The sequence below is a fragment of the Amblyomma americanum genome, chromosome 7 (assembly GCF_052857255.1).
Source record: "Amblyomma americanum isolate KBUSLIRL-KWMA chromosome 7, ASM5285725v1, whole genome shotgun sequence".
NCBI classification, from domain to species: Eukaryota; Metazoa; Arthropoda; class Arachnida; order Ixodida; family Ixodidae; genus Amblyomma; species Amblyomma americanum.
The window spans coordinates 137480381-137506082 of NC_135503.1; the positions used below are offsets into that span (position 1 = coordinate 137480381).

The 25702-nt window shown below is 45.5% G+C and overlaps 1 protein-coding gene across 1 annotated transcript in view; it reads left to right on the forward strand.

Moving 5' to 3' along the window:
- LOC144096605 (mitogen-activated protein kinase kinase kinase 7-like) overlaps window positions 1-25702 on the forward strand; it is a 101248-nt gene that overhangs the window by 42364 nt on the left and 33182 nt on the right. The window contains exons 6-8 of the mRNA XM_077629412.1: window positions 17041-17165; window positions 18901-19029; window positions 21173-21230. Coding sequence (XP_077485538.1) covers window positions 17041-17165; window positions 18901-19029; window positions 21173-21230 — 312 coding nt within the window. The remainder of the gene's footprint in view (window positions 1-17040; window positions 17166-18900; window positions 19030-21172; window positions 21231-25702) is intronic.

Below are 25702 nucleotides of genomic sequence, written 5' to 3' on the forward strand. Positions count from 1 at the left end.
CAAGTGTGTTTACCGTTTTTAAATGGGATGTTCTTGACAACCTGTATGGGAGCGATCACCTTCCTGTCATAATAAGCCTGTCATCCTCACCAACAGTCATCCCGACAAAACCACATTGTTGGAAGTTACATTTAGCTAACTGGGAATTGTTTATAGAAAACGCCAGTTTAGAGAATATTGCTTTAAAAAAATCTCGGCATAGACGAAATAAATGAAGCATTCACGTCATGCATCCTTACTGCCGCACACTTATCAATCCCAAAATCATCAGGAGGGGTCCGTCAGAACCACAAAGTGTAGTACACACGTGAATGCAAGGAAGCAAGAAAATGGCAAAATAAAGCGTGGGGAGTCTTTCGCAGATACCCAAGACACGAGAACCTTATCCATCTCAAAAAGGTCAGAGCGCAAGCACGATATACTCAGCGCAATGCCGAAAAAACATCCTGGAGAGCTTATGTGTCTTCTATAGATAGTTCAACCCTGTCGAAGAAAATGTGGGAGCAAGTTCGAAAATTAAATGGTAGCTACTCACCCTTCACAGTCCATTTTTTGACAACACCCAGCACACAAACAAATATCGGGGAACAGGCAGACATATTGGGGGAGCACTTTGCTGCAGTTTCAAGTTCATCACACTATAGTCAGTCATTTCTCAAATACAAAAGCACGGCCGAAAAACACAGGCTGCCAACAAGTGGAGGTGTAAATGAAAAATACAATTGTCTAATTACCCTCCAAGAAATAACTGAAGTACTGTATACCGGCAAAAAAAACTGCTCCAGTACATGACTAGATACACTACGAAATGCTTGCCCATCTTTCCCAACCTGCCATAGAGGCACTCTTGAATTTTTTTAACAAAATATTCACAGAAGGAAAAATACCTAAGGAGTGGAAGAAAGCCGTCATAGTGCCACTCCTGAAACCTGGGAAACCACCAACTTCCCCAAGTAGCTATAGACCTCCTGCATATTTGTAAACAAACGAGGTGGCGCAGCAGTCGCTAACGAGCTCGTGGTAGGCAAAAGGCCAGGGAGTGTCGTTGCGGAGAGGTGTTGAGCGCGGGTTTTCAAGGCTTGTAGGCGCGTTTTCAGTTTTTGCGAATCACAGCAATGGTTGATGTTTACAGCTTAGTAATTTCTTGAAGTACACGAGCTCGCGTTGGCCACGTGCGGCGTATTCAGAGAAATAGTTCGCCACTGTGTATTGTATATATGGTTAGTAGTAAACAGAAAGTGTTTCTGCCGTTGATTTCTACGCTAGGCATTGAATAAAATAGGAAGCTTTTGACACTCTGCTCCAGCCAGAATGATTTTGCTTCGGGACAGTAGTGAGAGGATGTGCTGGCGAACTTTCGGCGGAGCAGACGTGCGCTCACCGTCTGCTGACATACGTAGGAGTCGTGCTGTGCGAAAAGTGGGGACAGCGTCGTGCACTTATTTTCCTCTAGCTGTCCCGCTTAAGCGCTGTTTTTATCTGCAGGATCACGCACCAGCCAGGCCGACTTCTCCCCTTGTTAAACTGGTCGATTTGGTGAAAATTTTTGATTTCTGGAATTATTTTCTTTCTTAGCTTTGGGGTGTTCTGTTTCATGACGAAAAATTATAGCAAAATATTCAGTAGAAATTTTTAAGTACGCTTTCGAGATGCGGTGTCGTCGAAAATTGTGAGGTAATTTTTTTGAGGCTTTCTTTGTGTTCAGGGCCGCATGTCTTTGACCAAAGCGCAAGCGAAGAGGCCAAAAACGAGGAAATAAACGTTAATTATAAGGTTCGTTTTCTGACCTTTCACATTTTCTGCAATTGGCATCACTCACACCTTCGTAATTTTGTAACGCATGAAAATAGAATGATTCTATTTCTCGCAAACAATTCCTGAGACGCTGAGGAATGTAATTTATCTCTCGATTTTTTTTCCTACAGGTGCAGTAATATGTCCGTTATTTTTGTAAGAAACATTTTCACGTAACTATGCATGCATAAGTACATGATGATCTAAAAAAAGAAGTAATAGCGTCATATACAGAACAAGGCTTTGTAAACATGCTGGCATAAAAAATTTGCGCACTTTCTACTCAATTAGTTAAGACCTTGAGGTGACTTGACGAGTGTGCTAATTATAATTACCCAAGAACTGCACCAGGTATAGCTAAATATAAAAGGCATTACCGAAACTAGAGTAGCAATTTCATATTTGCACGAAATTTAGTTTCATATCGCGTGCATAAATAACAAAAATACTTTTCATTGCCGCGCCCCCCCCCCCCCCAATCTCGACACGTCTGTTAGTAGCATGCCTGCGGCTGCTTCTTTCCAAAGAAGCTTCGCGATCATAGACTGCATCATGAAACATGACACATGAATGATGCAATGAAAAAGCATGTGGCTTTTAGCACACTTAAGGCACGCTATTCTAAGCAAGCCAACGTGACCGCGCATGAACTTACCATACTTCTTTCTACTCGAATGAAATAATTACGTCTGTCATATTAAGAAGCACTTTCTAGTAAATATCAAATGCCATAAAACATGCCATTAAAACATGCTGTGCTATTAACAAAACACATTCCTTGGGGGGCGAGTGAACCTGCCGGCGGGGGCCCCGTGCACACCGGCTCAAGGTGATAAATGCGTGCGCAGCTAGATACGTGCTTTTTTTTCCTTGCGCAGTTATAAGCGTACTATGCTGATGTTCAGGTGAATGAAAGCGGTAACTTACATGCTATTAAGTACATTGAGTGGCAGTGCCGATCGACTCCCAGACTTCGCGCTTTAGTACCGCGGCCCATTCCCCGTTAGCCAGTTTACTAATGCGGCATTTATCGCGAGGAGCCTATCGGGGCCAATTTAAATTTTCTTTTATGCTACTACGTGGATCGAACAGTGACGCAGCTGATCAATACATGCGGCTTCTGCAGTGCGCAGGCATGATATGTAGCCGCCGGTAGCTGCAGCAGCTGCGGTAGGCACCGGCTGGCCATAGCTGTTTTGCCTATCATGCGAAAGTCGCTGCTGACATCAGCGCCACCGCATCTTCGTGACGTCGCGGGGTGAAGGAGGTCCATAGGCCGATAGCCGTCACAAGCTGTCTCGCGAAATCTTTTGAAAGCGTCGTTAATATAAGATTAACATTTGTCGTTGAATCTCGCGAACTTCTTGATGTCCATCAGTGCGGTTATAAAAAGGAATGCTCAACGACAGACCATTTAGTTCACCTCGAAAGCACAATAAGAGAAGCTTTTATACACAAACAGCATTGTCTTGCTGTTTTCTTCGATATGGAGAAAGCATATGATACAACCTGGAGGTTTGGGATCCTCCACGACCTAGAGGACCTAAGTATTCACGGCAGAATGTTGAACTGCCTGAATGACTTCCTTTCCGACCGCTCATTTCAAATACGCCTGGCATCAACCCTTTCCAGGAATTTCGCTCAAGAGAACGGGTTTCCTCAGGGGTGTATTTTAAGCACAACACTGTTTATTGTAAAGATGAATTCCATAAGCAAAATAATCCCAAAGTCCATGATGTACTCAGTCTATGTCGACGACCTTCAAACAGCTTGTACATCATCCAATGTAGCAACATGTGAGAGACTAACACAGTTAACAATAAACAAACTAGAGACATGGGCAGACAAAAATGGATTCCAGTTCTTCGCACAGAAAACAGTGGGCGTGCTGCTCTCACTAAAACGAGGTCTACAATCCAACCCCAGCTTACATCTCAACAAAATCAAACTGCCTATAAAAAATGAAGTAAAATTTCTGGGCATTATTTTTGACAACAAGCTGACATTCCTACCACATATTAATGCTCTAAAGAAGAAAGCCTCCCAGTCTTTGAACATACTTTCCCGGAAACACTGGGGTTCTCATAGGATGTGCCTTTTACAAATTTATCGGTCTGTTGTTCGTTCTACCTTGGATTACTGATGTATAGCTTATGGGTCAGCAAGACCATCGTATCATAGACTGGATCCAGTACATAATTTACGTTTGCATGTTTCCACTGGTGCTTATAGGACATCACCCATAAACAGTCTGTATGTAGAAACTAACGAAGCATCACTTACAGACAGAAGAACGATGCTAACGTGTTCATACATTCTAAAAATCTGTTCACTGCCTAAACATATCTGTCACCAAATAGCAACAAAGTGCCCATCAAGAACACTCTTTAACAACAAACCACAGACTACTATGACACTGCTCTTGCATTTTGAAGATATGTGCCAAAACCTCGGCCTACTGGACACATTACCTGACATTTCTCGAAGACACGATCCGCTGACTCCATGGTATCATTTTCCTACAATCTGCGATTTTACTCTTATGCAGTTCTGTAAAAAACGAACCCCACAGAAAGAAAGATGCTGCAAGAATTTCTTGCACTCAAGGAAAAATACAGTACCTTCAGTGCTTTTTACACAGATGGCTCAAAAACAGATGCTTACTTTGGAAGTGCAGTGGTACAAGCGAATTGCAATCAGATAGTAAGGCTTCCACAGTGTGCATCAATCTTCACTGCCGAATGTTACGCTGTTTATGTAGCCATTAAACAAATAGTAAAGGAGAACCTCAAAAGCAGTATTATTTGCACCGACTCGCTAAGTTTACTTACAGCTCTCCACTCTAGAAATGCAGTCACTCCTATACTTGGTGATATCATACACAACAGAGTAATAGCCACAGCTAAAGAACAAAACCTAAAACTCTGCTGGGTACCAAACCATATCGGAATTCAGGCAATGAGAGAGCAGACTAATGCGCTGCTCAAGCGCGTGACAAGCAAATAAAGAAAGAAAATATTCTGTTAAAAGATAGCATTAACTTAATACATCGTAACATAAAACAGAAATGGCAATCCGCATAGAACAACGATGTAAAAAACAAACTACACAATGTCAAACCAGTTATAAGTGAATGGAAGTCCTGCACCCACCAGGAACGTTTTAAGGAAGTGATTATCTGCTGTCTTCGTATAGGACACACGCACCTCACACACAATTTCCTACTGACAAAACAAGATCAACCTGTATGCGAAGAATGTGGAGACAAAGTTACGATTAACCACATTTTATTTTCTTGTGCAAAATTAGAAAAACTAAGGAAAAAGTATTTTACCGAATTCTATACCGAATGCATTCCTTTTCATCCTGCACTGCTTTTAGGAGATGGTGCAGTTGTTGATATATCATGTGTTTTTAGCTTTCTTAAAGAAACTGGACTTCTCAAGAGGCTCTAAAATTTTTTACCCACTGGTCTGTTTGTATTTTAGTACACCTCAACCACTTTCTCATTCCGGAGAAAAGGGCTGAGGTTGCTTTATTTTCATTGGTTGGGGGCCTCCAGTCCTTGCCCAGCCAAGGACGGCTGATGAGGTTACCCAACCTCCTTTGCAACTTTTAATGTGAACCATTTATAAATCTTGTTTTTGCTCTGCTCTGAATACTAGGCAGAAGGAAAACCGCCATAATTTTTATCTTTGGAAAAATCTGCAGAAAACGATTCTTTACACCTTGAGCTTGGCACATGATAGCCTTATTATGCGCCATTAAACCCAACACAACACACATTAATGAGTTTCTTAGTTCTCCAATACCGCCCTCATTTAAGCATGTGTATTTGTGAACATGTAGTGAAGGTGCTGCAATGGTTGACCTTGATATAACGAACTCACCATGCCAACTAATGCTTTGTTAGTTGAAATATGGGCAAAGTAAGTAAAAGTTTTGTGACGCTGAAACACCGAATGCGATGAGAGGAACATCTACAATTGCAATAAGCAAACGGAGTTGAGACAACACACCGTGTTCCAGCACAATTAATGCCTCTCCGTGAAAAATGCTGCAGTCTCCGCATCTTTCGCTTTTGTAGTGTCACATTATGTGGCACTATAATAGTTCACATTTAAAAGCAGCGCAAAGCAACAGGACATATCTAAGAAAGCAGTCGATGAGCACTGCTCACCATTCCACCTGCTCCATTGCTTGCATGACTGCCGTGGTGACAGCAACACACAAACGACTGAAGGCGCTGGCAATGCAAGGTGAAAAGTTCATTTCCTAGGTTAATGGCAGTCAAGCAGACCTATACTCTATCTTGTAAGCTCCTTGCGGTACTATGGAATCTAGAGACCTCCTGAGTCAATCAAAAGAGTGCGTTAAACGTGTTCCTCCGTGCCTCATCATCTGCTCGTCGCATATCAAGGTATGGTTGGAGTAAGGTGATCAATAGGTCCTGTCTGTGGGCTGAACACTGAAAGAACATTAGGCAGCTTTAAAATACTGTATACATGCATGCTCATGCACACTAAATGCAAGCGTTATACAGGACTTTATGCTGTGTGTCACATATGCATCTGGATACGCAACGATAAACTCTGCCTGGTGGTGCCATATGGTTATTAAAACTAACTATTTTTGTCAACAAACTGAAGCTCGTTTCTGGGCCTAGGAGTGGCAAAATCTTCCCTCAAAAGAAAAAATAAAGCAGCAGATTTATCGCTCATGGATTTTACTGCCGTTAAGATGAGATAAAATGAAAGCCCAATGCCTTATTTATGACCAGTGAACATGCTGCAAAACCAGGTAACAATGACAAATTCATTCCGATGCGAGGGGTTCTGCTTGAAGCATGCTGCCATGCTAGAAAAGTTGTTTTAGCTTACGATGCAAGAATCGCGCACGCTAAACTCTGGAATACCGTGCGTAATGCTAGCATATGTCAAGCCTGATTTGAAATAGTGTTTGGCACATGCGCACTTTAAAGCATGCCATCCCACATGCCCATTTTATATACAGTAATTCGAACTTCACGGGATTGGGAAAAAAGTTTGAATTATCCGATGTTCGAATTATCAAATGGCCTCGAAAAAACTGACGAGAACCATTTGCGTTACGGTATGTGTATCGTATTTACTCGCGTAACGAACATACTCGCATAATGAACCTACCCTCCCTCGATTTTTGCCTAAGGATCTAAAAAAAAGAAGCGTCAGTCGTTAACACTTCCCTCCGTTTCGCACCGTCACGGTCCACAATGCATTTCTTGGCAGTGCGCCAAGATGCTGCACAGCGATAACATCACGGTGTGTTTATCTTTTGACATTAGCTCTAGCAAGGGGGAGAAGCGAACTTTGCAGAGTGCCAGTGCTTGTCCGGTTTTGCGAGCCTCGTTTTAAGTACGTTCGCCTTAAGGGCAACCCACATGGAGTGAACTTGTGCTACGGATTTTTAGCGGCGCGGCGGAACGCCGACGCACCGCCACCGCGCAGCACCACAAGCGGCGGAAAACGGGCGGCTACAGCCAGACCGCTGCCGCCAGTGTTTAGAAACGGCGTGATTCCATATGCTTAGTAAAATGCTGAAAACAACAGCTGTGCATTTACAATTCAGCTATTATTTATTCAATGACGACAAAGAGGACGAATTATTCTTTGTGACCCCTTTCTGAACCAAAATAGTTAACCTGTTTGAACCTCCCACGCTTCCTGACGTCAACCGACGCGTAGTGGCTAAGCCTAGCAGCTTTGAAAATCCAGAAGCATTCTGAAAATATGGCGCGTTTCTTCGCTAAAATTTTGTGCTGCGGGTATCTTCAGACAAAGCGAAAGCTTCGTGCGACTTTTGTTTGCAATGAACATGAGACAGTGTAATGGCAACGACGAGTTCGTGGTGAAGTGAGAGGCCGCTTCGGCCAGCGTTTTTAAATAAGGTCAGTTGGCAAAGAGCGTGCGCACGCCATATCAACCGCACAAAAGGAAACCTGCCCCCAGTATATGCCCAGGGACTTCGCTCTTCAACGCAACGAAAAAAAGTCGCCATTCAGCACCTCCCTGCAGTGCTCCAACGTGACTAACAGCCTAAAACCCCTCCCCCGCGTCTTGCGCGACACCGCTGTCGTTCTTTTCACCCCCCCCCCCCCTCCCCTCCATACTTAAAAGACGTTAGCTACTGCCCTCAGTCACCCCTGATGAAGGAGCCGAGTCGACTTCGAAACGTTGGGTTAAAGTTAACATTTTTGGTTTTAGATGTGCAGTTTATTATAAGTCTTCAAACCCAACCAGACAGGTAAATCTGTCAAAATGTTTAGTTTTCAATCTATCCGTGCAGACTTCGGGCTAGAAGCTATGCAGCTTGCGAAGAAGTACATCAAGACCATACAAGGCATCTCGGTGTTCAAGACACACCTGGAATTCGCCAAGATATGCAAGGAAAACAAGGTTGTACCCCAGAGCCTACGACTACGACGCCTGGTCCCCACACCGGAAGGACGAAACATCATCAACAAGGCAGAACAGCTCCTAATGACGGCACGGATACATGAGTGCCGTAACGTGATTAGGAAGAAAGAAATCGGCGCATTCTTCGCCCGCCGACAACTCGAGCACAAGATGCCAACCTAGTGACGTCTATCAAGGCATTTGCCAAAGAAACCGCATCATCGGAAGCCGACAAACACCGCACCAAGCAGACAGAGAAGTTGTCGAAACTTCAACGCCGGCCCGAACAACCCCCACCGGACCAATCTGACCTGATCACCAACTTCTCCTCCAGGAAACTCACAACCGCCGAAACGTCAATCCTAGCCACGGGACACAAATTCAACCTCCAGGTTAACATACCCCCCCTTCCAGCAATCGTATCTGCGCTTGAAGTCTGTATCCGGCAACTGGAACCTGGTGTACGAGAAGAGGTCAGGCTCAAAACAATAGGTGTACTCAATTCAGTGCAAGGACACCGAAAAAAATCAAACCTAAATCCGGACGAAAGGCAAGCCCTGCAAGACCTCAAGACAGACAACAACATAGCTATCCTCCCAGCGGGCAAGGGCAACACAACAGTCGTACTAGACAGACGGGACTACGAGGAGAAAATATCCACCTTACTCAGCAGTCAAGAATATGCAAAATTGAAGAAGGACCCCACAACCACTACCCAAGCAAGGGTAAACAAAACATTGAAAGAAGTATTCGAAAAACACCCCACCTTCCGAAACCTCGACTTTCAGTTATTGAGCACCAACGAATTGGCTCCAGCATTCTACGGCCTGCCCAAAGTCCACAAACCGGGGATCCCTTTGCGCCCGATTGTCGACTTCCGGTGTTCCCCTCTTCGCTCGTTGTCAGAATACCTTCACAAACTAATATCCCCAATCGCAGGAAAAGCAGCGACCCATATCCGTCATTCCAGCCACTTCATCGAACTGGTGTCCCAAGCCACCCTTGAGGACGACGAATGCCTTGTCTCCTTTGACGTGGTGTCCCTTTTCACAAACATCCCCGTGAAGCTTGCGGTGGCCGCTACCCGTGACGCCCTACAACGCGACGACACACTCGGCGCACGAACCCTGCTGAGTGTAAATGATGTGTGCCGCCTCCTGGAGTTGTGCCTATCAAACACATACTTCTCGTCAAACGGGGAATTTTACCGACAAGTGAAAGGAACACCAATGGGAGCATCCATCTCTGTCGTCATTTAACAAAGGAACACGTCGAACAGCGAGCCCTAAACTCATTCCACCCGAAACCAAAGATTTTCCTCAGGTACGTCGACGACTGCTTCGCCGTCATTAAAAAATCTGAGACTCAAAATTTCCTTCGTCATTTAAACTCCGTAGAACCTGACATTCAGTTCACGCTAGAGGTGGAACAAGAAAACTCCCTGCCGTTTTTGGACGTCCTCGTGTCCCGAAACGACAATACCCTTCAATTCTCCGTATACCGCAAACCAACCCACTCAGGCTGGTATCTCCACTTCTCTTCGAACCACCCGACATTCCATAAAGCATCAGTGGTGAAGACGCTGTTCAGAAGAATTGAGACACACTGCAGCACAGAACTAGACAGAAAAAAAGAACAACGCACGATATTCAAAGAACTCATTATGAACGGCTACCAAAAAGACTTTATTCAAAAAACTATTTGACGTCAAAAACACAACATTCGTCAAGAAATCAACTCACAAAGACCAACGTCACCACCAAAATACGTCACTTTATTTATGTCGGAGGTGTCAGTGAAACCATCGCCCGAATCCTAAAAAAAATTGGGTCTCCAGGTTGCGCACAAGCCCACAAACACTGTTGCGCTTTGCCTACCTGTTCCCAAAGACCGGCCGCCGAGAGAAAGAGCCCAAGGCATTGTCTACCAAATTCCATGCGCCGACTGCGACGCAAGCTACATCGGCGAAACCAAAAATTTCAAAGAAAGAATTCGGCAACATAAGAACGACGTCTGCAAATTCGCAAGAGAGCGCAATCCAGTAGCCGAACATTCCGAGGACTGCGACCATAGAATCAACTTTGAAGAGACCCGCATCCTCGGAATCGAAACAGATTACCACAAGAGGCTCCTTCTGGAATCCTGGCATATCCAAACCACCCCGAACTATATCAACCGCACAAAAGGAAACCTGCCCCCAGTATATGCCCAGGGACTTCGCTCTTCAATGCAACGAAAAAAAGTCGCCATTCAGCACCTCCCTGCAGTGCGCCAGCGTGACTAACAGCCTAAAACCCCTCCCCCGCTTCTTGCGCGACACAGCTGTTGTTCTTTTCACCCCCCCCCCCCCCCCCCCCTTCCCTCCATACTTAAAGGGTGTATGCAATAAATTAATTGAGATTACGTAAAGCAGACGAGAGATGGGCATTCGATCACTTGTCACCCCAGTGCAAGAATTTTTGAGCTAGCATCAATAACAGCGAAGATATAGACGATTAAAAATTACGCTCTTGCTCTCCCCCCTCAACTCGTACACGAGGAGCACCAGAAAAAAAAATAAAGAAAACAGGTCTGGGACTGCACCCCGCCTTTGAATACATCATCAGATGACGTTCGCTTTGCAACTTCCGGTTGTCGCTCCTAGCACCCCAGCAGCAGCGTCGGCGGCGTGGCGGCATATCTCCGGTCTCTCTTCGCCTTTCTGGATTGCAGCGCGCATCGGGTTTCTTTGCTTGTCGTCTGTTGTAGTTAGCAGTAATAAACCCGGACCTCGAGGTGCGACTGCTCGCTCTTACGGCCGTGATGGGCATCGAGCCCTGTGCGTGCGCACGAAGAGCCGTGCGAGTGGCTCCGGAACTCCCGACAGAAGGAGGCGGCAGAGGAAAATTGAAACCATATGCGCGAAGGCAATGCCCTGGCTCGCTTGCCCGAGAGGGTCGCGCGGCGGCACGAGCAGACGATTTTCACGGCTACCGGAAGTGTGCCCGTGACGTCGTGGCTGCCGTGGCTCCAGCGAATGAGAGCGTGTGGTGGTCTGGCGATGTCATGGTACAGTGACGTCTTTCTTCCACGATTTTAGTTCCAAAATCGGTCACTACGAGTACACCAATCGGCCCGCGAATTTTGAAAAACACGGTTTTTAAAAGTTCATAATAAATTGCCGGCTCATTTCCGAAGACTCATGCTTTGTGTGAATGCTTCTTAGCATCATTTCTAAGCATTGAAAACATTTACAAGTGACTTTTTATTTTTTGCATAGTCCCTTTAAGAGACGCTAGCTACTGCCCTCAGTCACCCCTGATGAAGGACCCGAGTCGGCTTCGAAACGTTGGGTTAAAGTTAACATTTTTGGTTGGAGATGTGCAGTCTTTTATAAGCCATGTAGACGGAGCGGGCCCCTTCCGTATCTCGCACAGCGGCGGCACTGCAGTCGTGTTAGGATTGCTCCTTCTGGGATCGTCTGCTACTTCTCCAAGCGCTCCGTGCTGAACGGCGGAAGCAAGCAGCTTTCACAACACTACAGAGGCCTTAAAGGGACTATGCAATAAATTAATTTAGTATACATAAAGCAGACAAGAGATAGGCATTTCATCACTCGTCATTCCAGTGCAAGAATTTTTAAGCTAGCATCAATAACAACGATGATATAGATGATTAAAAATCACGCTCCTCCTCTCCCCCTCAACTCGTACACGCGGGGTACCAGACAAAAATAAAGAAAACAGGTCTGGGACTGGGCCCCGCCTATGAATACGTCATCCGCTGACTTTCCTTTTGCAACTTCCGGTTGTCGCTCCTAGCACTCCAGCAGCAGCGTCGGCGGCGTGGCGGCATCTCCGGTCTCTCTTCGCCGTCCTCGATTGCAGCGCGTGTCGGGTTTCTTTGCTTGTCGTCTGTTGTAGTTAGCAGTAATGGACCCGGACCACCTCGAGGCGCGACTGCTCGCTCTTACGGCCGCGATGGGCATCGAGCCCTATGTGTGCGCACGAAGAGCCATGCGAGTGGCTCCGGAACTCCCGGCAGAAGGAGGCGGCAGAGGAAAATTGAAACCATATGCACGAAGGCAATGCCCTAGCTCGCGCTTGCCTGAGAAGGTCGCGCGGCGGCTTGAGTAGACGATTTTCACGGCTACCGGAAGTATGCCCGTGACGTCGTGGCTGCCGTGGCTCCCGCGAATGACAGCGTGTGGTGGCCTGCTGACGTCATGGGTACAGTGGCGTCTATTTTCACGATTTTAATTTCAAAATCAGTCACTATGAGCACATCAATCGGCCCGTGAATTTTAAAAAGCACGGTTTTTAAGAATTCATAATAAATTGCTGGCTCAGTTCTGAAGACTCATACTTGGTGTGAATGCTTCTTAGCGTCATTTTTAAGCATTGAAAACATTTACAAGCGACTTTTTATTCGTTGCATAGACCCTTTAAGGCAGCTCAGAACAGCTATTTGAACGCTCTTTACACACATAAATAAAATAAAAGCCGGGATTGTAGTCGGGGGGGAAAATGGTTAAACTTGGCAATCGGGTTGAGCCGGCTGATGGACAACGGCAGCTGCTTCGCGCTTACACTTCCTGCACTGTCGCTCCGGCGCGGCCCTCCTGACACGAACCATGTTTGAGACGGTTTTGCATTGTCGCTTCCGATATTGCTAGTCCATACCTCAGTCGGGTACATTTCGACACACGGCTGCGCTTTTCAAGCAGACGTGTCCATGGTCATTCTATGTGCATGTTTAAGCCAGCTCATAAATTGAGCGCAAGAATGTATTTACAAAACGACGAACTACTACGTGAAAAATGCGCCCTTAATCACCTTTGAGAGTTGCAACTGACCTTTTTATGCGATTAGGCTGCACGATGATACCTTGCTTCCAGTCGGTAAACTCGCCTCACTACTGGGATATGTTAGCTTTACCACCGCATTTGCTTGAAGGATGCCGCATGTGTGTAGACCTCCTGGCTTAGAATTAAAATGTTCTGAACAGCTCGGAAGAGGCTTGTAATGGCGGAAGAGGAATAAGCTCAAGCTCAAAATCACTGCTTGAAACTTTATTAAGGTGCATCTTCATTGCACAAATTTGTTTCTTCACTTTTTGTCAGAAAATTGTGGCTCTAATAACGTTCTTCCTGAAGTTTCTTGCTTTTGAGCGAAACCTCAGGTTTGGTCCAGTCCTTTCCTTTTCTCGGTTTCGCTTCTCTCGCGCGCAGAGATTCTTCCTTGTGCTTTTGCATGGTGGGCAGAAGCTTTGCTGAGACAGCCCAAAGCACTTTGTGCTCCTCCACAATTAAGTTGTGGCTCTTGAGAGCAGTTGTTGTGGCCGCAATGGACGGAAATAAACTACAGTGACAGCCCGTGCAAACATTTAGGTTGTCAGCATAGTTTAGAAAGGATGACACTTTTGCCAAGCTTGAGAGCTATAGCTGGTTCCCCAAACCGCACTTAGTATATACACACAAAGGAACAAGCTTTCCCTTGAGCTGACAGCAACAGTGAAGTCTTTCTTCACAACCACTGCACTGTCAATCACAACTTCCTCGGTCACCAGCTCCACATTCCAGGACTCAAAGTTTGAGCGCCCTTAGAACGCAGGAATCGAAGTTGCTTCATTTTACCACAAATCTGGTTCGGAAGAGGTTCCAGTTTCATCGGGAACGACATTTTCGCTGTTTACGCAGCACGCATTATCATAACTTTCCGACAGGCGCACGTCGTGATTCACTGTACCTCTTCGTTTCCGGGGTTTCCTTCCAGGCTTCGATGCCCTTGATTTTGAGAGGTGCTCAGGAGTATTTGGAAAAATTCGTGGCACCGCACCTTGCTTAAGAGTCCACTTTTTTCGTGGAGTTCGAACAGTGCTGCCGTTAATGATGTGCTCGTATAGCAAGTGATGAGGTCCTCTGGTTCAAAATGTACATCGCAAATGTACGTCTTCGATGTTACGTTGAAGGCTTTTCGCGGAATGGCAGCTGCCCACGCCCTGAGCACTTCGGGGTCATTGGGAGGTTCGAATAAGTGCTGCAGTTCACAAGTTTTTTCTTCAGAAGCATATATCCACTTCGGCAGCTCGGAGTGCTGCACGTCGGCATGTTGATAATGCGTCAAGCAAGCTTGGCCTACAATACAACGACACATGATTGTCATGTCACATTCCTTTAAAGTAACACAGAAAGACACAATGACAATGAAATAACTATTTTGAGCGCGCACCAGCAATTCACACCGAAAAGATACACAGCAAACAAAGCGCTGAACTCGGCAGGCGCGGCGGCAGCGGTCGACGGCCACTCCAATCTCAACGCGATGCCAGTGTTACTGCTCAGCTAGGACACGAGTTAGGGCTGCCTCCGATGCGGAGTTTTCCAACTGACCTAACCTAATCAAAAACGTTGGCTTTGGCAGGCGCGGCTATGCTGTAGAAGCGGGCGGAAGTCAAACGTGGTCATGCCCTGATCGGTCCGCGCTGATAGCCCACTTTGGCCGCTTCCGGCCAGCGGCTGACCGCCGGGCGACGCTGCCGGCGTCATGATCGCGGCTGACCGCGTGCTTCCGTTGGCGGTTGATGGGGGAAGGATTGACGACACTCGCAAAGAAAAAAAAAGTTTTTCGCGCGTAATTTGTAGCGCCCGTCCGAAGTGATAGCTAGCCTTTCATGGGTGTTGGCTGGGACCGCGCTGACAGAACTTATCCGTATTTCTGAATTAACAGGGCTCGATTTAACGAGCATTTAGTTGCGAGTTTCAGAGGCTGCGCGGAAAGGAGGGTAGGCAGCCGCCACCGCGGCCGCCAACCCCTACCCATCGGCGCCGCCAGCCGCCGTGCTGGTGATGGCGCCGTTTAGGCTTTACCCACTCTTCCATGGTTTTATCTGGCTCCATCTTCTGTCCCCGTTTAGGACGTACGCAAGCTCTAACTATGCGGAGGTGTTTTTTTTTTGACCACGTGCTGTGTGCCAAGCCGCCCAGACGCGGCGGCGCGTAGTTCGAATTATCTGTAGCGGAACCGACTCGCTTTCGAATTAATGGGCTTTTTTATACACAGATCTTTATGGAGCTTGGCCGGACCCAGTAGTGTATTTCGAATTATCTGAAAATTCGGCTTATTGAGGTTCGAATTAACGAGCTTTCACTGTACTGACATTACATTGTGCAGTGTCAGAATGTTGCCTCATACAGTCATTGCAGCCCTGGTAGTGGTACAAGGAACTGCTGAGATGCAGTATAGAGAGGAGACGTGAGGGTGGAGGCAGGTGCTTCTAACTTCCCCACCCCTCGCTTAGTGGCATTGTGCAAGATGGTGGTGGCTACTGCCACTATCGTGTTATCAGCACGATGTGAAATGTCGGCAAATCGGAAAATCGGCAAAATCGGCGCCGAATGTGACGCGCTTCTTGAGCTCGAAGTCGGCGCGCCACGTTTATCACATTTACGGATGCCCAAAGCTTGGCAAAAGGACTGGAAGGTAGTGCCGTTGGCACACCTGTCAGCTGTGAAGCCCGTCGCGCACCCGCTTCACACCTGACAACCTCGCTTCTAACTCAGACAATGCGCGTACATGCAAAAAGACACACACTTGCGCTTATGGCAGAAAAGGAGCGGGGTTGGCCTGATTTTATTTCATTGGTTGGTGATTGGAGGACCCTCTCCTCGTTCTCGCCGACATAAGAAAGAAAAGGAAACGTGAGGGAGATTGGGGGCAGACGGTATGGCCCATCGCGAGGCCGCTGTCGAAGGCCACGAGGTCGCAATGGTGACAGCGGCGGAATGCGACGTCGTATCTATGGCATGCTTGGTGCACTTACAAGAGGATGATGACAGAAAAGCCAAAACTTGAGACAATGCGTCGTTCCCACCACACCCATGAGATGGTTGGCGCGATGGACGTGCTGAGGCGGCTCGCGACATAAGACACCCATAACGCTATTGCTTCTGGCAGAGAAAGGGTAGAAGAAGAATTTTAATCGCGAATAAAGGCTTTTCCTGTGAGTTATCCACAGTGCATTTTTGGCGGATTCTTAGCATGTTAGGAGGCGAATTTTGATGTTACGAAATTTCAATATTACGAAGTAAACTGCCGATTTTACTGACTTTGTTATATCGAGGTTTAAATGCATATGCTTAGACAACAACTTGGACAACATATGCTTCCAAATTTTAACAAAATTTTCTCTTGATGTGGTGTCTACAAATAATTGTGAATGCAGGTTATCCTAGTCTGTTATTGTTTTTGGAAGGAAAGCATGTTTAAAAACATCAACTCTTGTTGTGTAGGTCGTAACAGCGTGGTGGTGATTAATACAAGGTGATAGTCTTCAGGGAGATCGCAGGTACAAGCCAGGACCCAGGTTTAATTTATTATTGTAGAGTTGATAAAGGAAGTTCAGTCGGGTAACAAAAAAGTGTGGAGTTTTTGAGGTTGCTTATGTCCAGGCTTATCTAACTGCTGTCAAAAACTAATCAGCGATATTTCTTTGTGAAATTAATGTGATGATGAGCTCTACTGTCACTGTGCTGTGTATCCCAGCTTGTTAACAGTTGACTGGAAGACACAAGTGCATGTAGATGGCTTCTGGGGCTGGGCGGGAGCATTTGAGAACAGCACACTTATAGAAGATGACGAATTGTAGCTTCCACGGTGCTGCAAGCAATGAATGGCAGGTAGAAGTGTTTCTTGTGTGGAAATATTTTGTAGTATCCAAGAAATATAGCAGTTTATCGTGAGCGAAGTGTTGTCACATTTCTCTGGGCATTTCTAATTTGTTCTTCCAAAAAGTGCTGGGCGTGTGGCAGCAATGTGTGTGTGCCTTGGTGCAGCCTCCTGCTGGTCAATGGAGGCACAGTGCTGAAGATCTGTGACTTTGGCACGGCCTGCGATGTGCAGACGCAGATGACCAACAACAAGGGCAGCGCTGCCTGGATGGCCCCCGAGGTCTTTGAGAGTGAGTGGCGCCAATTATTTGGGCGCTTATACTTTTATCTTTTTTTTTTCTCTTGCGATAGCAGACTGATGTGGCCAGTTCTGAATTTGCTGTCTGATCATACAGATCTTATGGTAGAGCAGAGCACACAACATGCAGAGGTTGTGGCTTTTGATTCCGCTGGTGGCATGTGGTTGTCTTCTGTTTTACTTTCTGCGAAGTTTTCTTTTACCTTCGCAGTTACACAACTAATTTCACACTCTACTCAACGCCACATTTGAAAAAAAAAAAATATGTTCCGCTCTGCCTTCTGCAGTTCCAGTTACTGTTGGCTTGTCTGTACAGATGGAGCCAAAGGTTTTTTGTTTTTGTTTTTTATGTTTCTTTGTTGTTTTTATTTTTTCAAGAAATGTGTAGGGGCAGTTGGAGTCCATATACTGTCATTCTTGCGTTCCGGGAAGTAGGACATGTGGGGTTGTAAGGGGGGAGAAGTGCATATTGGCCACTTGTCTACAGCTGACAGTCATCATAGCAGCAGAATAAACAATGCAGCGTAGAACAAACAGACTAATGCAGGGCAGGATATGCTAACACAAGTGGCATTTGTTGCTGCTAAACCGCCTAACAACTGCTGGGGAGAAGTTCCTCATGAGGGATACGCTGGAGAAACCGAGACGTCCAAGCCACCAGCAGGGTTTTCAGAAAGTGTTCACTGACACCAGACCACGTATGGTGGTGAGCTTGTGAGACACATTCCTACGTCTCGCTGACTTGGAAAGCAGAGTTACGACCATGTGAATAGAATTCCCGACGCCAAAATCACAGGACTCCCTTCCCTCTCAGTTAGGTGCCTATGCATCTCCAAAAGTCTGTTGTCTTCCGTCTGTTGTTAACTCCGACCGAGGAACATATAATTTAATTTCATTTTATTCCCGTAAAGGATCCTACAATTGATTATTAAGGACGAAGGTGTTTATGGGGAATTTTTTGATCAGTGGAACATAAGCGAGCATGATAGAGATTGCAAGCCCCGGCAAAAGTGTTAATTCAAAAACTAACATGGCTGCAACTGGCAGACAGTGATTAATTTTTGCATAGCATAGGGTCCACTTTCATCTGCACATGCAGAGCTGTTGCAGTACATTGACATAGGCATTTTCAATAGCAGTTTTAACAGACGGTGGTTGCCAACTAATCTGAAGCGCTGTGGCACCATCTGGTGGGAACATTTCAAACCACTTTCAATTCTACGGTCAGAAGGGAGCATCACTTTTTATCTTGTGCTTTTGTACATCAGATTACACATTGAAGAAAACAGCATCATCATCATGATTAAGAGAGAGTAAACTGTAATAATACATGACAATCTCTTCTGAAAGGAAAAAATTATCCATTTAGCAATACATACTTACTCATGCTTTACTGAGATGGGGTGACATGGTGGAATACACAGATAGTTCCCAAATTTAACTGGAGGGCATTGCTTGACGCTGATTTGTGTTGTTTTGAATAATAAATTCATATTATAAATCCTCATTTTGTCAGTATTAAAATCCCCGATCCTTTCAGGCATTTTTAAGTGCGGGACAAGAACTTTTTATTTCGACCACAATTTCATAGCATATTCGGTCAATTGTCAGCCCCTTTAAGTACCTTTATGCAAGATTTAGTGATTGCCACCTTCGAAGTAGGCAGGTTGCGGCCAGTGATGATTGGATGTGGTTCAGTGTGGGTGCAGTGTGGCTGCCTCTCGCAGGTTCAACGTACACGGAGAAGTGTGACATCTTCAGCTTTGGCATCATTTTGTGGGAGGTGCTGACGCGCCGCAAGCCCTTCGAGGACTGTGGCCCGCCCGCCTTCTGCATCATGTGGGCCGTCCATCAGGGTGCGTTGTCTCTCCTCTCCCCTTCCCCTCATACCCTCCTCCCACCCACTGGCTATGGTGTATGGTGTCATCTTTCATCCTACTGGCTGCCTTACTAGTAAATTGAGATAGCAGGTTATTAGGCCAACATCTGCAGCATGTACTGAACAGATGACAAGCTAGATGTGTGCTAATAGAGACATTTAGTATAGCGTATGAGCGCTTACGTACATTATACTCAAGCATTTAGCGGGTGGTTACACTGGAAATCGCATGAGCACTTTTAGTTTATCGTATGCCAAACCGAATGTAACGATAGCGCTGGACGCAGGGGCGCCATCTGGTTTTAAAATGTGAAAATATTTTGTGACATTTTTCGCACTTAGCCAAGGTTATCAAAGTCGTAGCGCGCAGATAGCCAGTTCAGTCGAGTCAGGGCCTAATTTCTTTTACATAATTGAACCGAGCAAGGTTTTAAAAACATCATGTTAAGGTCTTTCGGACCCTTCTGCCTACACCCGAAACGATTGCGCTTGGCAAGGCTATGACTACCTTGTCGTAAAAATCCAAACCAAGCCAGTCCACAGTCGGCGGTGTCTTGTTAGGGTTAAGAACGGCGCAATCGTCACACTGAATCAATAATTGGGCAAGTTTATCCCTCATTTGTTTTGCTGTTGGGAGGGGAGGCAAAGCGAATATCACGTGTGCCATTTAAAGGCAATGAATATGCCTAAAAACCTAATAACATTGACAAATTCTCTCTGAAGCGGGTGACGTGGGTGCTGCCATCTTGACAACGCTATTTTTCCTAGCGTATGCAAGAGCACGCACGCTAAATTCGAGAAACAGTGTATGTAACGCGCACGTACGTTAAACCTCAATTTGGAATAGCATTTGGTGCATGCGCAGTACGAAGCACGCTATTTTATAGCGTACGCGATGCCTTTGCATATGTCTTTGTACACTATAATAAAACTCTAATATGCAGTAAGAGCGGAGGCATAGGGGCTTGAGAAGCGCATCACTTTGAGCCACTGCCGTGTTTGGTTCCATTCTCTCACAACTGCAGAACTGCATCCTCTGATTGAGCAGCAGAACCCAGCCACAAAAAAAAGAGGTGGTTCATGAAAACATGACATGCTGGCTAGCAGTGCGACACTTACTCAGCTGCCTCGTGTGATTTTATTTCTGCTGTTTCATTTTTCTTCCCTCACGGCTTCTGATATGGTATGGTCTGTGGGGTTTAACATCCTGACGTGACTCGGGCTACCAGGGACACCGTTATGGAGGGCTCCTGGATTAAGTTGGTCCACGTAAGGTTCTTTAATGTGTGCTGATGGCATACAGCACATGGGTGCCTTTTTTGTTTTGCTTCCATGGAAACTCAACCACCATGGTGGTTCGTACATTCATAGTGGGCGCTGCGAAAACACGGAAGTACATGTTTTCGTGTCCATGCAATGGCTCCGCACCTTCTTGGTTATGAGGGCGATGCCCTTATTTACAAAAAAAAAAATATAGGCCTAGTAAGAGCCCTTCAGTGGTAAGAAAAAAAGGTGATAATCACAGTCGAAAGTTTGTGTCCTGCTGGAAATCTTCAGTGCATGTCAGGTTTACCGACTGCTGCCAGGTCATCACTGCACTGGTACAGATGGTACTGCACTTTCTTTCCATTATGCAAGCACAGAGCTCCTAAGCTGGAATCAGCACAGTTGCCTGTAAGCCGTTTATTTTGGTGGTGGGTTGCACAGGTACAAGACTCAGCAGTGGTGCATGCGAGGTTTCAAGCATGTTATTTACTGACTGTACAAGGAAGGAGCAGGTCCTACTTTTTAAAAGGTGAAAAATCCTTGGAATTTAGCACGATTATGAAGCTCGATGGTGTTTGACTCTGTGACTCGCGATTAACGAGAAGTTGTATCATTTAGCTAGTTTTTGTCCACATTTTAGCACTTCAAGGAGTGCGAGCTTGGCCTGGATCAAGTTGAGTAATGAATATGATTTGCAAACTATTTGAGTTTTCGCACATCACTGCTACAGACTTGGGTTTTTTTTTTGTGTAGAACATGCACTGCAAGGCATTTCTGTCAAAGTTTCACTGTTTGCCATGACTCTGAGCGGGGTCGTTGTGTGCAGACCAGCTTGTCCTCTCGTTGTGCTGCAGGAAAGAGGCCTCCACTCATCCGCGGCCTTCCCAGCATCCTGGAAGAGCTCATGGTTAGGTGAGTAGTAGTGACACTTCAAATACATAGGCGGCATACCTCGGCACCATGAGAGGGGACTTACTCACACTCACGGCCACTCACAAGTACTTACTCACACTCGCAGACATGGGTATGAGTGTGAGTGAGTAGTTGCGAGTGCACTCATGAATGAGTGTGCTGACCTATGATGGGCACTCGCACACATCACTGCATGATGAGTCATGTGCACTGTACGCACCTACAGGAACTTGTTGACTGGGCTGAGTTAGAAAAAAAATTTTTTTCACAATACCAGTGAATTCCATATTGATTATTCTTAATGGGGTACATGGCTTTCAGAGAAAACTCTTGTTTCTCGGTGCATTTACACAAAGTTTTTGTCCATGTTAAAAATAATTTTATGGCTACTGTCACAAAATTTCACTGTACATTTGCTGAAAATTGTTTTCTAATTATATATTTTTCTTCCGAATCTTGCGAAAAGGCTGCAGAGTTGAAGAGTGTATGGCAGAAGGCTAGTTCAACATTCATTGCGTTCCTACTGGCGTGCTGCAGGTCAAGACACAAGACATCCTTGAAAGTATTTTATTTTTTGTTTTTTTTTTTTTTTCAAAATGTAAATGTTGGTTTTGGGTCATTACGATGTAGTGCCTGTTGACATATCTAGGGTGAGAAGAAAATTTTACATTTAAAAAGTTAAAAAGTACAAAATTTGGAAAAAGAAGAAATATCCTGACTGGAACTATGGTCCTAGGAGTTCTACAGATTAGATAAAACAATGAAGAAATCTGCTCTGCAAGGTGACTACCTAGGGAGAAAAACCTTAGCGGAGAAAAACGGCCTTTGTTCGAGTGTTTCTCCACAATGCATAGCAGCCATGGTTCAGGAATCAATTTTATTTTTTACATTATACTTCTCTGTTGATTTCAGCAATGAAACTTTGCAACTGCGTAGAAAAACTAGGTATACAAGTTGATACAACAATAATAAAGATCTTACTCTTTTTTACTATTTTTTGGGGGCTTCAAAGCTGTGTCTCTCTAGAAGGGAAGCTGAAATGTTCTCTTGAAAATTCGAGGTTATTCAAGAATTGGAATCTATGAAGCTTCTAGGTAAAGCATGCGAAGTGTTTTTGCACTAGCATTTAAAATGGTAATGCAATCATCGACTAAAACCACGACAATGTTCAGGCTTCTCTTCACTGCATCGGAGAATGCAGGGAAACTTGTAGCGGCGTCATTATCGCCAAATTTCAAATGTCCGCTGCCTTCACCTGCATGCTGCTGTGAGTCGTCCAATGCCACCAACGAATGCTTTGTGAGCTTCTCCTTCGATGGTATTGCTTTTCTTCCTTGAAACAACTGTTTCTTCGCTGGAAACGCAACGCCTTCATACGTGACGTCATTAACGGGGCCTCTGCCCGTCACTATGCACTGCAGAGAAGCCTGAACTCTGGCTCCGCTTTATTCGGTGATTACGCCACCATTTCAAATGCTAGCTCAAAACGATTTTGCAGGCTTTACCAGCATGTTTCACACATTCGACCCTTTTAAACTCATCAAATTATAAAACCTCTTAAGTTGCCCTTTAATACCTCATGTTCGTATGTGGAACACGCCAGTCTAGTGAGCTGCATTTTTTTCAGTGGCATCTCAAGGGGCGCTGCAACAATGTAACTGCGTTTGAAGTGATACTGGTTACACCTCCATTGGGTTGTTGACGTCACGCAAACACAGATGCAGAGACAAATGGAGAAATCACTACTCACAAGTGGGAGTTTTCTGATGAGGGAAATTGAAAATATACATGCAAAAAAAATGTTGCCCCAACCTGCTTTTCAGAGGGTTCTCATTTTCGATTTTGCACTTCCAATTGTGCAAATTTACGGGGCCTATCGGAGCATCGTATCTATGAAGTCGTGGAAGCACTCACAGTCGTCCCTTCACTCTAGCTCATTTTCGTGCAAGTAAAGAGAGTTTTGTTCTGTTGCGACAACAACCCTATGGTGCGGCCCAGCAACACATTACCTTGTTTTGTTGCAGTGCGGAGCTCGAGCATCTACTAAGAAGCAATGCCATGCTTCTGGTTTTTCTTTTTTGTTTTCTTGTTTTAATGTAAGGCTTGATGGGAAGGGCAGGTCAAGAAAGATGGAGGCTGTGCTTGGCTGTAGCTTGATCCTCCCTGTGACTATGGGCTAGTCAAATCACTGCAGGTGGCAAGGTTCTGGAATACAGTAGGTACCCGCAAAGATGAACTCGATCAAGATGAGTCCTTAGATATGAGAACATTTGGTTGCTTTCCCATGGACACAGTTTAAAGAAAATGGATTGGAGGATGGCTTGTGTCTTCTCTCGCACACTGCTTGGGATCAAGTGTCTTTTATGCTCAGCATACAGCTACACTGTGTCCAGAGAGAGAAAGTAATTCAATGAAAGGAAAGGTGGAAAGGTCGGCCGGCGGCAAGGTGACCCTGGCCTGCTGCTGCAGCTGTGACATGCAATACTCCAATGCTGGTCCCTATAAGGTGTCGCTGAGGATGAATTGTAGTTGGCCTGTATTGGTTGGTTGCCTTATTCAAATTACAAAGAAAAAACTGTTCTTTTGCTATAAACCGAGCTTTTTATTGGTTACATGCAGATGTCACCATCACCACTGGTCTGCCAGTACAGTGACTGCGGAGTTTTAATTCAGGGACACGAAAATTTTTTAAATGTAATTTTCTCTGTAACAAAAGTATCTTTTGCTTCCGGGCAAGCATCATTATATCGTGAAGAGTCGTACAATTGATTTCCTGCCTGTTATCAAAGTTGAGTTCTGGGGTTTTCAAAAAATTGCCACTTCATAAACAGGAAGAAAAGTTTGTTTTCCTTTTTCTGGAATGGCAACTTCAAAACCCTGTGAAGTTCTGTGATAGGCATTATGATAATTTTACCCCCCTTGCTGCATTCCATGATGTCACAAAAAAGCAATAGCCTCCGCCGTGTCTCGGTGGTTATGGCACTCGGCTGCCAACGTGAAAGACGCGGGTTCGATCCCGGCCGCCGCCGTAGAATTTCGATGGAGGTGAAATTCCAGAGGCTCGTGTACTGTGCATTGTCAGTGCACTTTAAAGAACCCCAGGTGGTGGAAATTTCCGGAGCCCTTCACTGCGGCGTTCCTCATAGCCTGAGTCGCTTTGGGACGTTAAACCCCCTGTAAACTAAACCAAACAAAAAAGCAATGGCATGCATTTTAGCAAGTTCCATGCGGCAAAACTTCTTAAAATTTCTCGGCAAAAAGTTGTATAACATGTTATGGCATGTTTGGAATTAGCATGAAAAATGCATCTCCTATGAAAATTTTGTAGTTGTGACTATGATATTCAAATTTTTTAAGGACCAGCTTCCCCCTTTAAAAGACTGACACTTAGAACATATTTAACGGTGCTGGTAAATGCAGTGTGTGTTTATGGGTTTTGAAGGACTCCTCTGGAAAACAGTTGCATGTTATGTAAAAAAAAAGTGTCTCAATATATTTTTCTCTTTTTTTTCATCTACACATGATATTGTCACGTAGTGGTGACGGCAGTCGAAGGAGCGATGAAGACATACAAAAGGTCTTCTAAAAGAAAACTGTTTATTGGGCTGACTTGCGCCCAAAATAGACTGAATCACTCGGCGGCGGCGAAGCGACAAGCGTGCTCGGCGGTCGTCTGCCCGCCGCTGTCGGCCGTGCTCAATTTAAAGCTGATAGTGAACTTTCGAGATAGAGCGTGCAAAGTTACTAGAACATTCCGGAACAACATAGAATCAGCTCTGCCTGGCTGCGATCAATCGAGATAAATCTAGTCGCGTCTTGCGTCGCAAACAAAGCGATAAAGTGGTGTGGCAGCAGGTTTGAAGAACGAACACTGCAAATATTCGCAGCATTACTCCCCTCTCAAAGAAGCTTCGACCCGATGCATTAAAACAAATAATGCGACTAGTAAGAGATAAAACGGATCTTGCGAAAAAAATAGAGTATGGAAATGCAGCGTCCTTTAGCGCACATAATACGGCTTCATACGGACTACATGGACAACTTCTGGTCGTACGTGGCGTCACTGGGATGCAGTCATTGCGTCAGGGATGACTTCATAATCCAGTTCACCTAGCCGACGAAGAACCTTGTACGGGCCAAAATAGCGGCGCAAAAGCTTTCACTCAATCCATGGCGGCAAATGGGCGTCCAAACCCAGACTTGGTCTCCTGGCTTGTATTCCGCGTTGCGTCTGCGTAGGTTGTAGCATCTGGCATCGGACCGCTGCTGATCTTTAATCCGTTATCGGGCAAGCCTTCGAGCTGCTTCTGCGCGTTGAAGGTAGGCGGCAGCGTCGACGTTCCCTTCTTCTGTAACGTTGGGCAACATGGCGTCTAGCGTGGTCATGGCCTCCCTGCCATGGACGAGCCTAAAAGACGTCATCTGGGTGGTCTCCTGCACTGCGGTGTTGTAGGCGAAGACGACGTAAGGCA